Consider the following 24,769-nt stretch of genomic DNA (forward strand, 5'->3'; position numbering starts at 1 on the left):
CAAATGGACTAGATGACCTCTATGGTCACTTCTAGTTCTAAGTCTATAATCCTAGATTTTGGGAAATGATTCATTTATCAGAACAGTTGGAAGAAACACAGGACACAAGAGAGATGAAATAGAAAATAGTTAAGTTTCAGCTGGGAGTATGAAACCTCTGGTTGAAAGGGTGTGATTGTGTCATCTGTTCTTGAGATAGAGTATTAAATGGTACTGTCAAGGGAAATAATGAAAAAGACTAGAAAGGGAAAGATTACTTCCAGACCTCAGAGTACAGTACGAAAGAGTAGTAATAAAAACTTTGTATTAGATAAAGAGAAAAGTAGATTAAAATAAAAAGAAAAGGCAGAAAAGGAATCAGAAATAATAGAATTACAGCTTTCTATTACCCCCCCCCAAAAAAACATAAATAACTTTAGAAAGAACTTCTAAGAACAGTTGGGGCAGTTGCAAAACAGACTGGAAAAAATTAGACCAATATCTTATACTATTTTCTACATTAAATTAAAAATGGATGGGGCAGCTAGGTAGCCCAGTGGATAGAGCACCAGCCCTGGAGTCAGGAGTACCTGAGTTCAAATCCGGCCTCAGAACTTAATAATTACCTAGCTGTGTGGCCTTGGGCAAGCCACTTAACCCCATTTGCCCTGAAAAAAAAAAAAAAAAAACAACTAAAAAAATGGATGAACCTGAATATTAAAGATGAACAGATTTTATACTTTATACTTTTGACTGCTAAAGATATGAGATGTACTAATGTTAGCCAAACAAGAAGCAATAACAAAAGATAAAATGAATAATTTGGATTACTTTAAACTGAAAAAATTTTATATAACAAGTCAATAAGAATTTATTAAGCATTTACTTAGTGGTTAGCATTGTGCCAAGTGCCAGACACTTTTTGCAAGCAAAATTAATGCAACATGTTGATGAAAAAGTCTCCAAATCACTATTAATAAGAAAAATGTAAGTTTAAAACTGTGGAATTTCTGTATATACCAGAAAACTGGCAAAGATGACAAAAGTTGGAAATATTCCATATTGAACAGCTTGTAGAAATTGAAGCATACAAATGTTACTAGACCAATAAATTAGAATAATCATTCTACAAAGCAATTTGGAATTATTCGAAGAAAGTACCTAAGAGGTCCACACTCTGACCCAGAAATTGAATTTCTAGGCATCTACACCAAGAGGGTCACTGATATAATAAAAAAAAAAAAAAAAAACTGGGCCCATATTCAGCACTTTGGGGGTTAACAAGTACTAGAAATAAAGAAAAACCTATCTATTGAAGAATTGTCAAACTGTGGAACATGAATGTGATAGCATATCACTGCTGCAAGAAAAGAAAAATAGGATGAATACAGAGAAGCATAGAAAGATTTACATAAAATGACATGATGAAGGAAGGGGGGGGGAGAACACACACAGGTCAATAACAATGTAAACAGGAAGAACAATTCCCACAAAACATTGAAAATGAATGTATGGGGCAGCTAGGTGGCACAATGGATAGCAAGTCACTTGCTTTGCCCCCCCCCAAAGAATGTATAATGGAACAAGTTTGACCCCAAAGAATACATGTGAGAAGACACTTGTTCCAATTCCTTTGTATAATTTGGGGTCCCACAGGTATGGAACTTCTACTTTATTGTCAGAGATGAATTGTTTGATTTTGCTGCTCTCCCCTCCCCCACCTTTCTCTTCTTAATATTCTTTATTATAAGAAATGGCTGTCAGGGAGAGGAAGAGGAGGGAAATTTAGGCAATATTAAAAAAGATCAATACAATTTATTTTAAAATATAAAAAGAATGTAGGAATATAGGATCAAAAATAACTATTACTTATCTTGTTTTAAATATAGTGATGCCCTCTGGGGACAAGAGTTGCCCTCTTTCTATACAAAATGACCCTAAGTTGCTATGCTTATAGTTCTTATGACTAGTTTGTTCACTGTCAGCATATCAGTTGTTACTTCTGTCACTTACATTCTAATTTTTTGCTTCCTAAATTCAGTGTTTTGGAAAATTAGAAAACCAATTTGACAGCCTGAAATTAAGCTCAAGTGGGGGTATAAGAAACTTTCCTAGGACTAACTCACATTTAATAGCACTATAAGGTTTGCAAAGTAATTCATAGAAACTATCTTACTTCACCTTTACAACTGCCTTTCACTATTAGCTCTATTTTATTGATGCCATGTGACTTGTGACTAAAATAGCTTGTTCTTAAAGTCAAATAAGTAGTAGGTGTATAATAGGTGGTATTTAAACCTATACATGTTGTCACTCTAAGTCTAGAACCCTTTCCAATAACCCTCTTTGACTTTAGTTTTCAGATTTTAGCCACACACAGATCTCTGTACCAGCAGCCTGAACCCCAGATAAGTGAGGCATTTTTATATAGAGCTCTTACTCCTCTCACTGGCCTCCCTAGTTAAAGATTAACCTTACAAAAACAAAGTTTGAGTGATTGATTCCTTCTCTCCCTGAACAAAGGGATCCTAACTTTGCAAATATTCTCCATGTGCCACATAGAAACCTAAGAATTCATCATCAACATTGGCTTCCAGTAGGTTTTCACAGATTAAAATTATAAATTATAGCACCATGCATAGAACTATTTAAATCTAGATTTAAAAAAAAAGATGGCTTTAGAGATCAAAGAAACCAGTATTTTGCCTCAATATTCAGGAATCTGTTAATGATATTGGAAAGCATCTTTCAAAAGAATCAAGTTTAATATTTTGAAAATTAAATTAGTCTGAGTTTGTAAATATCTACAGAGATGAAAAATTAAGCTCTAGTTATTTAAACTTCAAGTTTTGTTACTTTGTTTACAATGTGTATATTAATATATCAAGTAGTGGAATCTGCTAACTACAGAACCATTATAGATGGTTCAGAAAGCCAACTATATGAAAATCCAAAACCACAACTTAGGGGAAAAAACTTTTTAAAGTAAGACAGTGACAACATAAGCAATATACCAAGAATAACAAACAATCAAATAGAAAAAATCCAAACCTTCCTAAAAAATATGAAAAACAAGAACAGGAAAATAAAGAGTTAAAAGAAATCTACTTTGGTAATGATAAAACTCCAAACTATTTTTAAGTCAATTAACTTCAAAGTATCAGACAGTTTAAAATGTTGACTATTCTTTTGTCCCAAAGGACAATAGTTCTTGCATTATAATTTCAATATCGAATGAGTATTTATATTTTTAGTTTATTATCATAATCATTATCAACAATATTTTCCCAAAAATGCATTAAGGACTTGACATTTTAAAAATTCAACTTTTTATTTTTCAAATAAAGTATTCAGTAAAGGAAAATAAAAAAGCTTTTCTACTATATCCTTTACTTATCCTCTAACAAAGTACTGTCAAAATCTCAAACATTTTATTATTTATTTTTGAGAACATGGGGAAAGGAATAAGGAAAAAAAGTAAGTCACGATATAAAGTCATCAATGAGAGGGGAAGAAAGCTCTAATCACATGAAATGATTAGAACAACTCCCTCCTTGTGGGAGTATACTTTGATTGGAGTTTTTGGGGAAAATATTTGCTTTCCTTCCACAAAGATCTACTCCCCTGTTATCACCAATTTCATGTTGTTAATGCAGAGCTGAGACTCTACTCTGGCAGGTTCTCTCATGCTGAAAAAGGAAACTGGCTATGTTTGCTTTCTAAAGACTCATGACCAGGAAGATGCCTATCTGATGATTAATTTTTGGATCTGGAAGCCCAGAAATCATAGAAACAGAGTATTAGAGTCAGTCCTATTCAGTCTCTCTTAGCTTCAAGATTGACTGTGGTAAAGTAGCAGAAGGTGGGCAAAAGGAAAAAAAAAAAGGAAAAGGGTACTAAGAATCACATAGCTTTTAGATTTTATATTCAGCTATTAGTATTCTGCATGCAACATCCTTTTCCAATAAAAAAAAGAATGGGTCATATAATGAAGGGTTTCAATCATGACCATCTCACCATTATACTATGAAGAAAATGAAAGCTAAATAGTCTAGTTTTACTTGGAGAGACAAACTCCAAGGATCTAATGGAACTGATTATCTACTCTTAGTAAAGCCAATAAGCACTTGCAAAAAGGCCACTATGGAAAAAAAAAACTTTAATAACAAAAACTTCATGATTAACACTGGAAACACTATATTTAGACTTCAACATCAGTCCCAGAAATATTATATAAGTGCATAAAAATTAAACTGAAGAAAATAAATGTGGAAGAGGATGGGTACACTATGCAAGTATAAAAAGTAGATGGGTTGAAAGTGGCACAATTGTAAGAGCACTGTTGATACCCATTCACATATATTTCAAAATCAAGAAGAGATCAAAAGCATGAAAAAAGGGTCTTACCAGAGTAAAAGAACGATCAGAAGCAAATAAAGGCTAGTCACATGGGGAGGGTAAGGGCTAAGTCTCTGGATAGCTTGAACGTACTATCAATATCTTAGCAATGTCAAGGAATTAAGAGGAAGGCACCTCTTGGGTTGGATAGTGAACACCCAGTGTCAGATTTGTGGGAAAAACCAGATATGAGTTGCACAGATTGGGTAGGTATGTAGGGATTACCACTGGCATTAAAAGAAATGTACATATCAATGAGATCACAGATGTATCTGCATTCAAAGTACAGATATATTTTTATTACTGAAAAACTAAAAATGAGGGGAAATAAGTAGGATGTTGGGGGGGTGACTAGATGGCACAGTGGATAGAGCACCGGCCCTGGAGTCAGGAGTACTTGAGTTCAAATCCAACCTCAGAAACTTAATAATTACCTAGCTATGTGGCCTTGGAAATACCACTTAACCCCACTGCCTTGCAAAAAACTTTTAAAAAAAAAAAAGAAGCATGTTACTGGAGTCATGCATTCAAGAGCAAGGAAGCTGATAAAGTTCCCAAAAGAAGTTGAATAAGACTCTTCTTCACTCTCTAGCTTCCAACCTAAGCAACGATTCCTGAAGTCCTTCCTTCCCCAGTCCATAGCCAAATAATCCCATAGACATGTCTCCTAAATCTAATATAAAAAGATATGAAAAATAGCTTCACTTATACAATTCCAGTTTTACAATCAACTTATCAGGACATAAACACTTTCCACAAATGCTCTGAATGAATTGATAACATTAAAACTATGCAAATTGGAAAACAAATTCACTTGAAAAACAACCAATGGCAAAAACCTTTACAGTGTCTAGGAATAACAACTGAATTCTGTTTATAGGCATTATTTCCATAATTCTATATCCTAACTTCTGTCAACGATCTTTTTCATGGAAACAGACAGCTTTATTTCCTTTGAAAATTGGCTTAATAGAAGAATCTTTTGTAGCAAGAAAAATAGCCCTGATTAGTAGCTATCTGCATAGCTGATATATGGTGAAAACAAACTGAAAATAGAACAGCCTGCCACCTTGTGTGAACAACATGTAATTGCAAATTTTTTCTTAAGACAACTGGTAAACTTTGCTTTCATTCTTTACCAAGGAAAGTATATGCAAGTCCAAAATGTTTTGACATTTCAGAGTGAGTGTAAATAGCAATTGTTTCCATTTTGTTCAAAAACTCTGAGGTTCTTTCCCTCCCAGACTGATTCTTTCTGAAAGAAAACTAGGCTTAGTTCTGATTCTTCTTGCACAACATAATTAATATAGAAATATGTGAAGCATGATTGAATATTTACAACCTATATCAGATTGTTAGCTGCCCATAGGGAGAGATCAGGGAAAGGAAGGGGATAGAAAAATGTGGAACTCATAAATTTGCAAAATGAAAATGTTGAAAAACTACCTTTGCATAAAACTAGGGGGGAAAAGGGGAAGGGGGGACAGAGGGAGGGAGGAGGGAGGGAGGAAGGAGAAGAGGGGAAAGGGAGTGGGGGGAAAGGGAGTGGGGAAAATGGAATGGGGGTAAAGGGAGTGGGGGGGGAGTCCTGTAACTGAACTGTAAGGACTGGAGAAGAGAGTGAGGCTGATGACTGCACAGTTCTGTCCCACTTAAATACAATTTACTTGAAAGTGAATGATGTCACTTGATCCCCTTCAAGAGCAAAGGACCATCACCACCATCACCATGACAAGATTAAAATAAACAGGCAAGTAGAATATGTAACTTCAAGGACTTAGTTGAATTTGAGTTCTAATTATAGATTTCCAAAAGTTCAACAAAGTGATGTTTACATTTTGAGGTCCATATCAAGGTTATTATAATGAAACAAAAATAGCAAAAACCCCATGATGGGGGTAAGGAGTAGAGGGGGTTCTGTATTTAACTTTTTTTTTCTTCAAAATGCTTTGTCATTGATATCAAATTGGTTAAACAGTGATGAAACAGGCTAAAATCTAAGCATTACAGCATGGGATCTTACCTTTTTACTACTAGCTTTAGGGTCTTATGTGAACCCTTCACCAAGCAAATTGCCTCCTGTCTAAATCCTGAGAGGCTTATATCATTGATGCCCACAATCTCATCTCCAGCTAGTAACTTGTCAACTGCTGCAGCTTTGCTTCCTTCTTCAATCTGAAAAACAACAATAAATATCGTATCAGTCTATTTCTGTCAGATGATTAAGTTAAATTAAGTAGACATCTAAAAACAGCAAGAATCAGTGAATATTGATTCACTGTGTCTATGTACAGAGATTACTCTAAAAATATAATGAAATGCATAATTACTTTATATTTATGAGTCTGGCCCAGATCTGATAGTTATCAAATGATTACTGTTTTAATGTCCCATAGAGATAAAGTCACTTCAAACAAATGAAAAACAGTATTCCATCAAGTGGCTGCCAAGGTGAGTTCCATGGTTAGAGTGCTGGGCCTGGAGTCAGGAAGACTTCATCTGGCCTCAGATTCGGCCTCAGACACTGTATGACTGCTAAGCATGTTTGCCTCAGTTTCTTCATTTGCAAGATGAGCTGGAGAAGAAAATGGCAAACTATTCCAGTATGCTTACCAAGAAAACCCTAAATGAGAATACAACTGAAGATCAAAAACATCCAATTCCCTTGGATTTTAGTGAGGGAGGCTGTGCTAAGTCACCAGCTTCACTTTCTCCTCCAGAGTCATCTGGGTCCAATGGCCAATTATGAATCAGAATGACTGGAGATGACCCTGGATGTGAGACAATCGGGGCCTAAGTAACTTGCATAGGGTCATATAGCTAGTGTCAAGTGTCAAATTTGAACTCCCGTCCTCCCCAACTCCAAAGTCAGAGCTCTTTTCGTTGCACTATCTAAGCAGTCTCTTTGCCAATGGCTGCCATTAGTCAATTGGGGAAAAACAATTGGTAGACTGCAGATTGGCCCCAGTGCAAATGATCACCACCACTGTTGGGTCTATATCTAAAATTCATTTCATTTTCCTGGTTTTTCTTCCCCATACACTGCAGCACTCTTGCATATTGCCTTATCTTATTGACTGATAGCTTTGGGTATATCACCTTAAGTTATTAAGCTTGAAAATTGAAGCAAATGTCATATCTCAATTGGTACTTAGCAAAAAAAGAAGCACTCATCTTCACTGGCCAAATTAATTCTTTAGAACCTGACATTTTTCATAATGCCTATTTCTATATTCTCTTGAATTTTTAAATCTTTAACCTAGTTCATTCTGGAAGGTTACAATAAAAAAAGACATCTGTCTTCCCCTTAATACTGAAGCGTGCCACTTCAAGAAATTATAGTAAATAATTGCGATACAGCAAAGCTAATAGGGGGAAAGGTTACAGATTATTACTTTCTCACTTCTTATATTACCACCATCCTGGTAGAAGTCATTACTTCATATCTGAACTTTCAGAATAGTCTTCTGGTTAGTCTCTCTACCTCCCAAGCCCATCCTCCGATCAGTAGTCAGTTATTTCCTATAATACAGACATGACTGGCACAACCCCTTACTCCCTTAGACAAGAAACTATAGTGGTTCCCTATTACCTCAAGGATAAAACATAAAATACTCTCTTCAACTTTGAAAGTCCTTCATAATCTGACCCTCCCTCCTTTATAAACTTTCCAAACCTGACCCACCTGCTGGTGAGTCTGCCTCCTTCAAGTCTTTCTCACTCTAATTCATACTCTACAGAGCCACTAAAGGGATTTTCCTAAAACACAGTTCCAGCATATCATCCCTGCCCAAACTATTCAATGTTGGATTCCTATTTCATCGGAGAGAAATACAAAATACCCTGGTTGGCATTCAAAGTCTCTCATAACCTAGCCCCCTCTGACCTTTTCCAGTCTTCTTAGACCTCACTCCCTTTCCTCCCCAACACATACTCTTTACTCTTTGAGCCAGGGGCTTCTTGATACCTCACAATGAGATACTGTCTCTCGGGTCTGGGCATTCTCTCTACTGTCACCCATGAACTCATTGGTTTTCCTTTTAAATCTCAACTAAAATTCTGCCTTCTACAAGAAATCTTCCCCAATCTCACTTAATTCCAGTGTCTCTCCTTTGTTAAGTATTTCCTCTTTATCCTGTAAATTCTTGCTTTATATAAACTTATTTGAATGTTGTTGTCCCCATTGGATTGTAAACTACCTGAGGGCAAAGACTGTCTTTTCCCCTCTTCTTGTATCCCTAGTACATAGCACATAGTTGGCACTTAATAAATATTGACTGACTGAACTAATTTCCCTTCACATACACTCTATAATCCTGAGACACTGGTCTCCTTATTGTTCCTCCAAAGACAGTTCATCTCCCAAACATTTTCATTTGCTGTCTCCCATATCTGGGATTCTCTCCCTCTTTATTTCTATCACCTGACTTCTCTGGCTTTCTGTAAGTCTCAACTAAAATTCTGTTTCTGAAAAAAGTCTTTTCTGGTCCTTTTCACCTCCTTTATAAAAGAGTCTTCCCTGTGAGAATATTTCCCATTTACAGTTCTGTGTGTGTGTGTGTGTGTGTGTGTGTGTGTGTGTGTGTGTGTGTGTTTGAAATTGTATCTTTTGTATCACTGTTAATTGATGAACTATCTGAGGAAGCTAGGGTATACAATTAAAATAAAAATGTGTACTTCCATAGTTGTTAACCTGGGACACTAAGCAAAATATTTTATAAGTCATAACATTAACTTAAAGCCTCTAGGTGATCATAAAGCCCAAAGCAATTAAAATCTTGTATTTTAACAAAGCATTTTAATACATTTTAGTCATATATATATGTAAAATGAGAAAGAGAAAGAGAGAGAGAGAGAGAGAGAGATTGATTTTCAATCATTACTGACTCTTTGGGACCCCATTTGGGGTTTCACAGCAAATATATTGGAGTGCTTTGTCATTTCCGTCAGCTCATTTTCCAGAAGAGAAAAGGGAGGTAAATAGGGATAAGTGACTTGCCCAGGTTCACACAGCTAGTAAATATCTGAAGCAACATCTCAACTCAGGAAGATAAATCTTCCTGACTCCAATCACTGGATCACTTATCTGCCCACAGGTGTGTATGTTAAAAACCAACTTTTCAATCTACCACTACCTAAGGGTCTCAAAGCTGATTCCAAGATGAAAATAACATGACTTTTATTTTAATAGTTCAAAGTTTCTATTAGGACAAAGATGAGGAAAGATACACTCAGAAAAAAAGAATAAGAAAAACAGGATGAAGTCAAAAGGACAGGATGGATCACAAGCCAAGACAAACTAAATGATAAAGACTAGATTTGTATCAAGGAAAGCATATATTGCTAACTGTCCTTGTTCCACAGAGTAAGTTTTTAGAACATGCACTAGGACACTCTCCTCCGATTTCTATTCCAGCATCTCCAAATTCCTGCATCACTATATTTCTCTTGGATATTTCCACAACCCTAAATGTGTCCTAAATTCTTGATGAAATTTAATCTGTCATTGAGGGAAGAAAGTTTTGTTACTGTTTTTGTTACTCCAATACATAATGCTAGGCATGATATTAGCATATAGTAAGCATTTAATAAATACCTGAGTAATGAAAATCAAGCTAATAACTTATTTCTCAAAACTGATTTCTTCTCCTGGCTTCATCATGGAATTCTCAATTTCCTTGGTCAGAAAGTGGAAAGAAATTACTATTTTTCCTCTGTTCACTCACTAAATTCTGTCAATTCTTCCTTTTTAACAAATCTTACATCCATTTCTTCCTTTGCATTCTCATTCCCACCCCACCCCCAATCTAGTTTCTTTGTCACTACATATCTGGATTATTAAAACAGATTCCCTAGTTATCCAAGTCTTTTCCAGAAAACTGATAGAGTAAAAAAGAAAAAATCCATTAATTTGATGTCATAATAATAGAATTTTAAGTTTAGTACTGCCAGTTACCAGCTATGTAATCTTGGGAAATGATAAAAATAATAACAAAACATAATAATAGTTCAAATTCATTCAGCATTAGAAAGTTTATGAAGTATTTAAAATATATTATCTGAAAGTCAGTTTGCTCTGATTTGTAGAATAAGGATTATTTCTAAGATTCCCTCTAGCTATAATTTTTAATAATATTTTTATTCAAGTCATCTTTATGTTGCATCTTGATGAATCTTCCAAAGATACTATTTTGATCAACATGAAATAGAATGTTCAAAGTCTTCAATAAATCCTCATTTTTTCCTTAGGGTCTCTAATTTCTTTTCCATATTTAGCATCTATTATTTTCAAATCAAATCAAGTTAATAAGCAAAAACAGTCCCTTCTCTCAAGGAACACACAGTCTGATATGGGAAACAACATGTAAACAATTATATATACAAACAAGATACAGATAAGATAAACTGAAAATCATTTAGATGGAAAAAAAACACTAAGATTAAAGAAGACTGGGAAAGGCTTCTTGCAGAATAATCTAAACACATGTTGTTGTCCAGTCATGTGACTCTTCATGACCCCATTTGGGGGGTCTTTTTGTGAAAGATAATGGGAATCATTTGCCAAGTCTTTCTCCATTCATTTGACAGATGAGGAAAATAGAGATAAACATGGTTAAGTGACATGCCCCAAGTCACACTACTAGTAGCATATTTTACCCTCAACTGCCATACATGATTGAATTTTTCATATACATGTCTTAATCTTTCAGTTAGACTGTAAGCTCTTTGAAGTCAGGAACCACATATAATATGTTTTTATTAACTCCCACTATGCCTTAACCATTCAAAAGCTCAATTAAGTGCTCAAAAAATATTCACTGCCAGAATCTTAAATCTAGTAACCCTATTAAGTGAGAAGAAAATTAGAGTTCCAATTTGACCAGAATTTATCTAATTCCCTCAAGTTCCACATTCTCCATCCTGGGTTATATATGATTGCCTTAACTGAAAGAACTCTCACAAGAAAAGAGAAGAGAGGAGAGGAGAATCAAATTTGCCCAAATATTAAAGCAGTTTCAGATAACAATCCAATGCACCTTAATTCTTAGGAGCAAAAAAAATGGTTCTATTTTTGGAATAACAGAAAACTTTTTTTAATCTAGATATCAATTAACCAGTCAACTACAATGCTACAACCTGAATTTATATATCAGACATCAAATGATTTATGATGCATTAATAATTATACTCCCTCCTTTCCCTCCCCCCTGAGTTTAGGTGGGAACCTGGCATGCCCAATATGAAAAATTATATGTCCATAATTTGAGAGTGGTTTTCCTTTTGATTATATAGTTAAATCATTTGGCTCATCAAGGTTAACACCATGTACAGTGTTAAAGCCTCTATTCAGCACTCAAATATTTGTTGATGATAAAAACAAGGTCTGGGAAACAGGCCAAAGTCCAGAGTGGGAATTCAACATCAGGTTATTCATCCTTTACAGTACTCTGAGAAAAGCAGGGGATTTAATACCATTATTTGAGCCCTTATTTTAAGTAATCAAAATAAATAGAAAACAATATGCTAAAAATAGAATACTTAATTTGCTAAAGGAGTTAGAATTAAGAGTCTCTATTATCATACAATTCCTAAGTTTTCCTTGATCTAACCTTTTTTCAATAAGCATTTGTAATGTATTTACAAGTATTTACAAATATAAGCATTTGTACAAATACAAGCAATATGTACTGTGTACTTGCATTTTAAATCTAACTTCTTCAATACTATAGTTAATCTCTGAATTCATGAAACTGGGTAAATTGGTGATCATCCAAGTTCATTCCTTTACCTTCCCACCCTTCCCATACCCTAACACAATTCTTCTTTATGCTATCCCATTGAGCATCCCTATTAGATAGCAAAGAAGACAGAAGTCTGTTTAATCATGTAGAATATACCAAAAAAGTTTCTTAAAGTTCCTTAATTCAAATGCAGTTATCTCTCGTAAATATTTCATTTTATTTTACTATAATTAGAATACAAAACTATAAAACAAATTCCAGTTGACTATTTAAAAATGGTTATTAGAATATACAGAAAGACTAACAAAATTTGTTATGTTTTAAAATTTCTGATGTAATTCAATGGCCTGGAATTAAGAATGCAGAAACAGTCTTAAAAATCTTGGTCCCTTTATAACTCTTCACAAAATCCATTAACAAATATTAAGCAACTACTATGTGCCAAGCAGTGCTAGGCATCAGAAAAACAAAAATGAAAACAGTCCCTGAACTCAAGAAGTTTACAATTATCAATGAAAATATAAATAGGAATATATTTATATGTAAATAAAACAAATATCAAGTAAAATTATAGCTGTCTTGAAAAATGAAGCATTGTATTTGTGCAATAAAAAAGAAATAAATAACAAGTCGACAAGTAAGTCAACAAAAAAAGAAATATTTTTTGAGATAATGTGCTGGTAAAGAAGCTTTATCTAACAAGTTAAAAAGGAGCTGGTGATGAAAGAATGGGTCAGCTTACAATTATCTATATAACCAGCAGGTGGTACCATTGGAATTAAACAGCTTAGTTGTACTTTTAGACTTAAGGAGGTAAGGAAGAAAAATAGGAAGTAAATAAAGCGCTATGCTCAGCACTTTTCAAGTGTTATATAACTTGATACTTACAACAACCCTGGGAGGTAGGCACTATTATTATTCCTATTTTATACTTTCCAGTAAAATGTTTACAGTGTTTACTAAGGCTAAATAGTTTACCCAAGGTCACAGAACCAGTGTGAAACCAAATTTGAATGCAGACTTCCTAACTCCTAGTCAAGGTTTTAGCTATCTTTAAATATCCTCTACACAAGGATGATTAGATGTTACACATTTATGTCTTGTAGAATATCTGTAATTTTAGAAAAAAAAAACATTTCACTTTGATAAAATGAAAGCACCTAAATAAATGTGGAAATACATAAAAAAATAAATCCAATAAATCTGTTTTAAGATTAGTGATTCTGGGGGTAGCTAGATGGAGCAGTGGATAGAGTACCAGCCATGGAGTCAGGAGTACCTGAGTTCAAATCTGACCTCAGACACTTAATAATTACCTAGTTGTGAAGAAGGGATCCAGTCTTAGGAGCTCTCTGATAAAATTCATCAGCTAAGGACTAACTAAACTTTCGAGAGACAGAACCCACAAAGGGACCCAGTGAGGCAGTTCTCCTACTCAAGGTAACCAGGAAAAGAGCAGAAAGGCTCTGCTCCCCGGGATTGGAGGGGTGGCCTGCCAGAGGCAGCTCCAGGGTGCTGGGGGTCTCAGCTCACAGCAGCGGGGGAGTCTCCTGAGCTGCACCGTGAGGAGCACCGGGAACAAAGTGGGGGAATAGTGGGGGACCTCTGCCATAGTGAGCACGTGGAGCCCAGCCCTCAGGGCACACAGCAAGCAGCATGTCTTTCCCCAGCCCAGATCCAGGAAAAAGAAGCAGGCGGAGTCAGTAAGCAAGAGCCCCCAGGGCATGAGCCCATTGAGCTGAGGGAGGGGAGTGAAGAGAGATTGCAGAGCTCTGTCCTCTGCCCCTGAAACAGGACTCTGGAGCTCTGACCACATTCAGATCCTGACCACAGTCTAGGCCCCCCCATAGAACAGCAGCCCCCCCCAACATCAGCCCCTTGGCAGAGGGGGGCGCTTATGGTCATTGACAGACCAGGAGGGAGGACAGAGCCGCACACACTGAGATCCTTGTGGGAGTGTCCCAAAAGCTCAAGAAACACCCCAAACCAGGCCCAGGCTGGGAAAATGAGCAAGCAGAGAAACAAAAAGAAGACTATTGAGAAATATTTCGCAAATGAGCCCAAGAACGACCAAAATAATAAGTCTGAAAATGAGGAAGCACAAGCTCCTGCATCTAAAGACTCCAAGAAAAACAGAAACTGGGCTCAGGCTATGATAGAGTTCAAAAAAGACTTTGAAAATCAAATGAGGGAGTTGGAAGAAAAACTGGGAAAAGAAAGGAGAGAGATGCAGGAAAAACATGAAAATGAAGTCAGCAGCTTAGTCAAGGAAATCCAAAAAAATGCTGAAGAAAATAGCATGCTAAAAAACAGCTTAGGTGAAATGGATAGAACAGTTTAAAAAGTTATTGAGGAGAAGAATGCTTTAAAAAGCGAAATTGGCCAGATGGAAAAAGAGATAAGAAAACTCTCTGAGGAGAACAAATCCTTCAGACAAAGAATAGAATTCAGGGAGATTGATGAATTTAACAGAAATCAGGAATCAATACTTCAAAACCAAAAAAATGAAAAATTAGAAGAAAATGTGAAATATTTCATTGAAAAAACAACTGATATGGAAAACAGACTTAGGAAAGATAATTTAAAAATTATTGGAATACCTGAAAGTCATGATCAGGAAAAGAGCCTTGACATCATTTTCAAAGAATTACTACAGGAAAATTGCCCTGATATTCTAGAAGCAGAGGGCAAAACAGAAATGGAGAGAATCCACCGATCCCCCAGAGAAAGAGATCCCAAAAAACCAACCCCTAGGAATATTATAGCCAAGTTCCAGAACTCCCAAGTCAAAGAGAAAATATTACAAGCAGCCAGAAGGACACAGTTCAAATGTCGTGGAGCTGCAGTCAGGATCACACAGGACTTAGCAGCAGCTACATTGGAAGCTCGTAGGGCTTAGAATATAATATACCAGAAGGCAAAAGAGCTTAGAATGCAGCCAAGAATGAACTACCCAGCAAGGCTGAATGTCCTCTTCCAGGGAAAAAGATGGACTTTCAATGAACCAGGGGAATTTCAAAGGTTCCTTTTGGAATGGCCAGAGCTGAACAGAAGGTTTGATCTTCAGATACAGGACTCAGGTGAAGCATGGAGATTGGAGGAGAGGGGGGAAATATGAGGGACTTAATGAGGATGAAATGCATGTATTCCTGCATAGAAAAATGACACTGATAATACTCATATGAACCTTCTCAGTTAATAGAGCAGGTAGAGAGAGCTTTTATAGTTGAAGCACAGGAGAAAGCTGAATTCGAAGATAAAATATAGTGTAAAAATGGAGTCAATAAGAAAAAAAGGGAAATGGAATGGGAGAAAGAAAAAGGAGAGGGGGGAATAGTCCAAGATATTTCACATAAGATTTTTTTTTATTACAACGAGCTATTGCAATGATATGGAAGGGGGGAGGCAAGGGGGAATGAGGGAAACTGCTCTCATCAGAGATGGCTAGGAGAGGAAACAGCAAATATACTCAATGGGATATAGACATCTGGAGTAAGAAGGAGGGGGGAGCAGGGGGAAGGGGTGGGGATGTGAATAAAGGAGGAGAGGATGGACCATGGGGGGAGAGTGGCCAGATATAACACATTTTCTTTCTTACTTCTTGCAAGGGGCTGGGAATGGAAGGCCTGCCCAGGACCACAGGGCCAGGTGGATTCTGGGCCTAAGGGGTGGTATGGGGGCTCAGGGCTTCTTGGCCCCAGGACCAGGGATCTGTCTGCTGTGCCACTCAGAGACCCTACAGCAGAGTCATAGTGAAAGGAGAGAGAAAATAGAGTACATGGTAGTGGAGAAATAAGAAAGGAGGGAGTTGCGATCAGCAATGGCAAGGGTGGAAAAATATGGAAATAACTTTTGTGATGGACTTATCATAAAGAATGAGATCCACCCATGACAGAGTTGTTGGTGTTGGAACAAAGACTCAAGCATATTTTTTGTTATGATTATTTGGGGGAGGGTGCAGGGCAAGTAGGGCTGGATGGCCTGCCTGGGGCCACATAGCGGGGTGATCTTTGGGTGTCTGGGGCCGGATTTGGACCCAGGTGCTCCTGGCTCAAGGGCCAATGCTCTGTCTGCCACCCAGCCACCCCTACTATTATTACTATTTTATTTTATTTTGGGTCTTTTTTTCTTTCTTTTTTTTTTGTTTTTTGCAGGGCAGTGGGGAACAGGTGGCTTGCATGTCACACGGCTGGGTGATTGTTGGGTTTACGAGGCTGGATATGGACTCGGGTGCTCGTGGCTCCAGGGCTGTTGCTTCGTCCACTGTGCCACCTGGCCATACCTACAATTATTATTATTTTTTTTTTATTTAATTTTTTTCTCTCCCCTTTACTTTTTTTGCCCAAACAAGTCTATCTATATTCATGGGGGAGGAGGGGTATTTTGTTTACTTGTAAACAAGAATATTTTATTAATGTAAAAAAACATTTGTACAAAATGAGAATAAAAAAATAAATTAAAAGTTAAAGTCAATAAAAAAAATAATTACCTAGTTGTGTGGCCTTGGGTAAGACACTTAACCCCATTGCCTTGCAAAAACCTAAAAAAAAAAGATTAGTGATTCTGATCTTATAATCCGATCAAAGCAATGATTTGCAGGATTTCTTGCTAAATTTTAAAATTGATATAATTTTTTTATGGGGATAGAGTTTACTGATATCTCCTGAATTCCCATCTTGGATTAGTAATGGTTCTGTACCTTATAGTCTAAATCAAGGATTCTTAAGTTTTTTGTGTTATGAACTTCTCACAATCATATGAAATATTTATGACGCTATCTGCTTTATTTTGTGCTTTTATTTTAAAAGTTCTTAAAAAGGGGCAGCTAAGGTGGTGTAGTGGATAAAGCACTGGCCCTGGAGTCAGGAGTACCTGGGTTCAAATCCGGTCTCCGACTCTTAATTACCTAGCTGTGTGGCCTTGGGCAAGCCACTTAACCCCATTTGCCTTGCAAAAAACAAACAAAAAAAAGTTCTTAAAAGACAGATTCTAATAATGAATCCATATGTTTCAATAGACTGCCAAAGTTTTGCATAATATCTGTTGAGATAATAATTGAACCTTAAGCATTTGAGGAGATAACAAAAAGGAAATGCTTAGCATGTAAAGAGAAGAAGCCCCCAGAACAGTCTCGGGGAAGACAGAGGAGGAACATGCTGATGCTGATGGAAAAAAAGAGAATATAAAAAAAAAAATGAAGATGTAAAGTTAAATGACATTTTATATGAATAGATCTGGAATAAGACAACAAAACAGAAAACTAGAGAGGAAAAAGTTGTATTACAGGTACAATTGTCTTTTAGTCATGACTGAACTGCAAGACCAAATGAAAATTAACATGTGTTACTACTTAGGAAATAATTTTATATTACTTTTGATAGTTCTCCAAACCACATTTCAAACAAAATTACATTTAGAAACACAATTCAAGCATGTAAATTTGCTTGTTTTAAGTCAAAAGCGAATTATGTTCTATTTGTTCCTTTAAAAGATATTTATAATAGCAACCCTCTAATTTTCAAACTTCAAATTAAGACTTCTAATGAATCCCAAAACTTCAAAACTGAAGAGACTTGACAGATCATCTAGTTTAGTCCTCTCTACCTGGAGGAAAATTAAATCCCAGAGAGGTTAAGTTATTTGTGCATTACTCAAGGTACTCAGTGCAAAAACCAAGGTTTTTTTGACTCCCAGGTCAGTGCTCTTGTCCCATTGATACTCTGACATAAGACAATCAAAAGACTCTGTAAAAGTCTCCACTACTACTTTCTGAAGGAGACATTTTTTTATCCCTAATGGAATTTTTTTTGACATTTTAGCATTTTATGTTTTCCAACTATATACAATAGTAATATGTACCCATTATTTTTTGCAAGGCTCTGAATTCTACAATTTCCCCCCCACCCTTCCTCCCCCTCCCCCACAGAAGGCTGACTGATACTCTCTACGTTGTTTCCATGCCATACATTGATGTAAATTGAATGTTATAAGAATAAACATAAACCCCACCCCCCAAGAAGATGAGAAAACTCAAGAAGAGAGAGAGACAGAGAGACAGAAATTGTACTTCATTCTGTGTTCAGATTTCAATGTCTCTGTCTCTGAGGCGAGTTGCTTTCTTTGTCATAAGTCCACCAGAGAAGTTGCTTCAATATTTTCCCCTCAGGTGCTATTACTAGTTGTACCTCCACTCTATTCCTCCCCACTCTCATTTATTCTGTTCTCTCTCTCTCTCCTTTCATCCTGGCCCTGTCCAAAAATGTGTTGAATCTGAGTACCCTCTCCCTCGATCTTCCCTCTCTTGTATCACCTATTCCCCTCTTCCCTCCCTCCATTCCCCCTCATCCCGTCCCTTTCCTCCCATCCTTCTCCAGGGCAATACAGATTTCCTCACCCTATTAAGTGTGTATGTCATTTCCTCCCTAAGCCATTTCCAATGAGAATGAAGGCTCACTCATTCCCCCTTGCCCCCCACCTCTGCTCCAATAAAAAAGCTTTTTCTTGACTCTTATGTGAAATCTCTCAGCTTCTTCTTCATCTCCTTTTCCTTCCTCCCAGTACTTTCCCCCATCACCCACTGACTCTATCCCTTTACCATATCATACCATATATTCCGCTCCTTCCTATGTCCTGTCTATAAATGCTCCTTCTAACAGCTCTTATAAATGAGAAAGTTCATATGAGTTATCAATATCTTCTTCCTGTGCAGAAATACAAACAGTTCAACATCATCAAGTTGCTCATAGTTAGTTCCTCTCTTCTACCCCCTCTATGGTTCACCAGAGTCCTGTACTTGGAGATCAAACTTTCTGTTCAGCTCTGGTTGTCTCAATAGGAAAATATGAAAGTCTCCTGTTTTATTGAAAGTCCATCTTTTCCTCTGAAAGAGGATGTTCAGTTTCGCTGGGTAGTTGATTCTTGGTTGTAAACCAAGATCTTTTGCCTTCAGGAATATCATACTCCAATCCCTATGAGCCCTTAATGTAAATGCTGCCAGATCCTCTGTAATCCTGACTATGGAACCTCGGCAGTTGAACTGTTTGTTTCCGGCAGCCTTTAGAATTTTCTCTTTGATTTGGGAGTTTGGGAATTTGGCTATAATATTCCTGGAAGTTTTTCTTTTGGGATTTCTTTTAGGAGGTGACCAGTGAATTCTCTCAATTTCTATTTTACCCTCAGCTTCTAGGATCTCAGGGCAATTTTGCTGTATTATTTCTTGAAAAATGAAGTCTAGGCGAGGTTTTCAGATAGCCCAATAATTTTTAAATTATTTCTTCTGGATCTGTTTTCAAGGTCGGTTGTTTTTCCAATTAGATATTTCATATTTTCTTCTAATTTTTGGCTTTTTTGGATGAGTTTTATTTCTTCCTGATTTCTTGCAAAGTCATCAGCTTCCTTTAGCTCCATTCTGAATTTGAAGGAGTTATTTTCTTCAGAGAGCTTTTTTATCTCCTTTTCCAGCTGGCCAATTCTGCTTTTTAAGACATAGAATTTTTCTTAACTAAAAAAAAAAATCCCACTATATTCTATATAGGGTCTAAAAACAGTCCAAGAGACAATAAATAGGAATGTTTCCTCTATCTTAAGAAAAAAAGGGTGTTCAATTTTTCACACTTTCCAGAGCCACTCTGGAAAGAACACCTAGTTGTGTAAATAAAGAATGCTTCTTCTTAAAGCTCCCTCACCATATTTGAAAGACAGCTGTTTTAAAATGTTTCTTCTTCCCTTTAAATCTAAAGGGTTTTTTTTCCTAACTAAAATACAAACAGTATTAAATGCAAGAAACTTAGGTCTAAAAGCAACTGTTAGGGTCTTAAGACAAAAAGTTATCAGAGGAGTAGTACTTCTAAAGCATGACCTGTGTCTTACTCAGCTCTCACTAGTAGCTCTTCAGTTCACATTCCTATACAATGACATCTTCATAAACAAAGTGGAAGTGTTGTGTCATTTGCTATTGATTTCAGGGTATATGATGACATCTTGTTAATTTTCTCTCTTGTCTTTGAAGATTTCTACTGCTTCAGTTCTTGAACTAAGAAGGAAAACTCTCTGGAATCTCCTGTAATATATATTTGATATTCAGAATAATAAAAGGTAGAGGGAATCAACTATAAGAACCAAAGTAATCTTCAAAGGGAATAATCATGATAATTCTGAGTCATATTCTGATACTCCCCTCAGTTTTCCTCCAAATAATTTTTATTTGTCTCATATAGATAGACTGATAGATGGATACACTCTTAACCTGGTGCTGTGAATTTGCTTTCCAAAAATATTTTGTAAGATCATTTCAATCATTCTTCCTTTTAAGTACTATGCATTTCATTTTATGAATTTAAAAATATTATTCTGAGAAAGGACCCAAAGGCTTCACCAGACTGACAGCAAGAGTCATGATCCAAAAAAGATTTTAAGAACCACTAAAGTGAGTCAATGGGCATTATTAAACTTTGTTATGTTTTAATATTTGAACTGTAAGATTAATATTGGCCTTAATATTTAATTATTTACACAACTTAGTTCAAGATGAATATCAGTATCGAGGTAGTTAAGACTATTCAATTTTCCTCAATTCTTCCTCTAGTCTATACACTATTTACAGCATGCACTCCCTCCTCTCCATCCTCATCAAGGCTATCATCAATTCTTTCCTGAACTATCACAAAAAAAAAACTCCTAACTGAACTCCCTCCCTCAAATCATTCCTTTAAGTTAGCAGAAGTAGAAAAGAGTGTGGATGAAGGGAAAAAAACCACTTTATGAATACTTATTCATTTGATCCCTAAGAGATAGGGGCTCTTATTATCACTATTTAACAGATGAGGAAACTGAGGCATATGAGTTTTGATTGGTGTGCTTTCCAAAGAAAGCAGAAGTCCTTTTTAATACTATCATTTTATCAACATTGTGATATGCTATCAAGGCATGGAAGTTCAAAAGAACTTAAAGATGAGCATCATAAAAATAGTAATAAAGAGGCTATTTATGAGTAACCTGCAACATATAACAAAAAAAGAAACATCCAAGACGACCAGGAATAAAAGACTGTGCAAGTCCTTGAGGGCACTCCCAGTTCACTGAGCTTAAGCAACTAAGGTAAGTATTTTTTGTTTTTTTCCAACACTTCTTTTGATTTTTTTTTATCATTCATTTTTTTTCTTCCTGCTCTGCTCCTGGTCCACTTCTCTGATCTTATTGATTCCTTGCTCCTGATTACTTAGAAGACACCCTTTTCTCCTGAAGTTTTATGGACAATCTATCAACTTTCCTTGTTGGTGACTGACTCACTACCATGTGCAAATGATTTGACTCTCTCATCCCTATGCTTGTTAATCAGTCCCATATTTAGAGTACTATGAGACCTGATAGGTGGCAAAGTGGATAGAGTACTGACCTCAGAGTCAGAAGGATGGGAGTTCGAATCTGACCTCAGATACTTGCCACTTACTAGCTGTGTGACACTTCAGACAAGTCACTTAACCCTGACTGCCTCACATCGAGGGTCATCTCCAGTTGTCCTCATTCATATCTGGCCACTGGACCCAGATGGTTCTGGAGGAGAAAGTGAAGCTGATGACTTAACACAGTACCCCCCCAATCCAATTCATATGCTTGTCATGGCATCAATTCCCTGATGCCATGGTCTTCTCCAAAAATGAAGCTAGGTAGAAAAGTGGATAGAGCACTGGCCCTAGAATCAGAAGGACCTGAGTTCAAATCTAACCTTAGACAATAATTACCTAGCTGTGTGACCTTAGGCAAGTTACTTAACCCCATTACCTTAAATAAATAAAAAAAATTTTCAAAAAATAAAAAGAAAATGAAGGACAAACATTTTTATACAATACTATGTCTTAATAAACTGCAGATGCAAAACTCACAGATGTATCACAGGGCCTTCACCTTGGTAGAATCAGTTTCAACATTGCAATCACGTTCCCAAGCTAGCTCACTTGCCTACTTAATCCCAAAAGACAGTTGAAATATTATATAGTTTCAATTTTAAATAGAGCACTGGAAAACAACATTATGAGTTAAATATAGGCCACTGTGGGTAGTCTAATATACTAACTACCATTTGTAATTAGGTGATGGGAGGGCACATTTGATGGAGTAAATAGATAGGCTATGGTGGGACCTAGGAGACAGAAAAACCTGAGTTTGCATCTGGTTTCAGACATTTATTAGTAATGTGATCCTGGGTAATCTTTTAACTGCTATCTGACTCAGTTTCTCCATCTATAAAATAGGAAAATAATAGCTCCCAACTCAAAGATTGTTAGGAGAAAATGAGAGGATTATATATATTTCCCTTTGCAAACACTATAACGGGTTTTGAGTTAGTGCTGCTATCATCATCATCATCATCATCATCATCATCATCATCATCTCAGAAGGCCTGGATGTGAATACTAATTCTGACTAGTTAGATGATTTTGAATAAGCACTAATTTCCTTTAATTTTGAGTTTTCTCAGCTGGAAAAATAAGATAATCCCTGCTCTGCTCCTCCCTCTCAGGACTGTTCTGAGGATTAAATATTATATGAAAAGGCATTATTTAAACTATAAAGCACCACACAAATAAAATTACAGAATGCATATAAACTACTTTGCAAATTTCAAAGTGTCAAATAAATCCTAGTTATTCTTATTGAGCATTACATCTGTGACAGTACTCCACCCATAACACCAAAATAGAGTAGCAAACTGCCACGAAAGTTTTCAGAAGATTCTCAATAGCAGAACATCAGGTGGAGATCACATTTGTTCCCTTTCTATCTCCCTAGTCCTGCTAACCTTTTACAAAGAAAGAGGACATTTAAAATTTTGAGAACTTGTATTCTAGAAAGCAGTTCTATTAGATATAGTTAAGCTTTATTGCCACAAACACCCAATTCTATAAACAAAATGATGATAAAATTACTGCTAGTAGCTCACTTTGCATTTTCTCCTGATAATCATGTGAGTTAGATAGTGCCAGTTTTGGACTCATTAAAAGGATGAGGAAATAAGCTCACATATGTTAAGTAGTTGGCCCACAGTATCAAAATAATGATGAAACTATCCATATATAACAACCAAATCAACTATTTCTCCTACATATATCCACCACATATTGTCTACTATATACTACATAACAAAATGGGTACCACTTTTTAAATAGTATTTTAAAAGAAAAAATAACAAAGGAGCACAAACAGGAAATACAAGAATACCTTCAAAAATATGACTCATAGGTAAAGGGACAGTGAGTCATACTTCTATTCTTTGCATAGTGATAATAGCTTCATTATCAAGAAAAAGTTTGTTTGAAAATGGAGGTTGTCCATTTAAATGATTTTTATGGCAGTAACATGTATTATAAGAAATTCCATATTAACCTAAAACCATATTTTTGACTCTTACTCTCTAGTCTTTCTCTCCCCCCCCCACACCCCCTCCCCAGCCCCCCAGCAATTGAGTTGTTTATTATATATATAACTGGGGAAAAATGAAAAATTCTCTGGGCTACATTTTATCATCTGTAAAATATAAGAGTTGCATTAGATTGGCAAAGATGGGGGGGTGATGGGGTTTTTTAGGAGTTATGGAAAAATAGGCACTATTTAAGCTGGGAAGTGGTCCAGTTATTCTGAAAAATAATTTGAAACTATGCTCCAAAGAGTTATGTGTCTTCTCTTTGACCCAGTGATACCATTACTATGCCTATACTCCAGAAAACAAAGGGAAAAATGGACAAGAATATTTTTATAGATCTAGATGTGACAAAAAAATTGGAAACTAAAAAGTGCCCAAATATTGAAGAATAAATTATGAAATAGGAATACAATGGAATGGCAGCTAGATCGTGTAGTGAACAGAGCGCTGGACCTGGAGTCAGGAGGTTTTGTTGTTGTTGAGTCATTTCAATCAAATTTGACTCTTCATGACCCCAGTTATGATTGTCTTGGTAAAGATACTGCAGTGATTTACAGTTTCCTTCTCCAGTTCATGAGAAAACAAAAGGTAAAAGAAAAGCTAAGTGACTTTCCCAGAGTCACCCAGTTAATGTCCAACCAAGGTCAGATCTGAATTCACCAAAATGAGTCTTCCTAACTCCAGATTTGGCCCTCTATTAACTACCTAAACTATCTTGATTGAGGAAGCCCCAAGTTCAAATCTAACCTCAGACACTTATTAGCTGGGTAACTTTGGTCACGTCATCTAACCTCTGTTTGCCTCACTTTCCTCATCTATAAATTAGGGATTATTATATTATATTATATTATATTATATTATATTATATTATTACATGGGCTGTGAGGATCAAATGTCCAAATGTGCTTGGCACACAGAAGGTATACTATAAATGCTAGCTATTCTTATTTTCATTATTAAAATACTATTATCTCATAAACAATGAAGAAATAATTTCAAAGGAAAATTAGAAAGACTCACAAGAACTGATGAAGAGGGAGTAAGGATGACCAGTAGAACAAATTATGCAATAACAATATTATAAAGGGGGGAGGGGGGGGAAGCTGTTAAAGAGCAGAGAACTCTGATCAGAGAAATGACGAACATCATTGGAAGGTTGAAGGCTGTAGATGAAGCATGCTATCCACTTTCATGGGATATATACTCATCTTATATAGGGTTATTTACTCAA

At 36.1% G+C, this 24,769-nt stretch overlaps 1 protein-coding gene across 2 annotated transcripts in view; it reads right to left on the minus strand.

Moving 5' to 3' along the window:
• Positions 1–24,769, minus strand: part of SHROOM2 (shroom family member 2) — a 270,900-nt gene that overhangs the window by 140,332 nt on the left and 105,799 nt on the right. For both annotated transcript variants that reach the window (XM_074213587.1, XM_074213588.1), the window contains exon 2: positions 6,401–6,552. In XM_074213587.1, coding sequence (XP_074069688.1) covers positions 6,401–6,552 — 152 coding nt within the window. The remainder of the gene's footprint in view (positions 1–6,400; positions 6,553–24,769) is intronic.

The sequence above is a fragment of the Macrotis lagotis genome, chromosome 1, assembly GCF_037893015.1.
Source record: "Macrotis lagotis isolate mMagLag1 chromosome 1, bilby.v1.9.chrom.fasta, whole genome shotgun sequence".
In the NCBI taxonomy this organism is placed as follows: domain Eukaryota; kingdom Metazoa; phylum Chordata; class Mammalia; order Peramelemorphia; family Peramelidae; genus Macrotis; species Macrotis lagotis.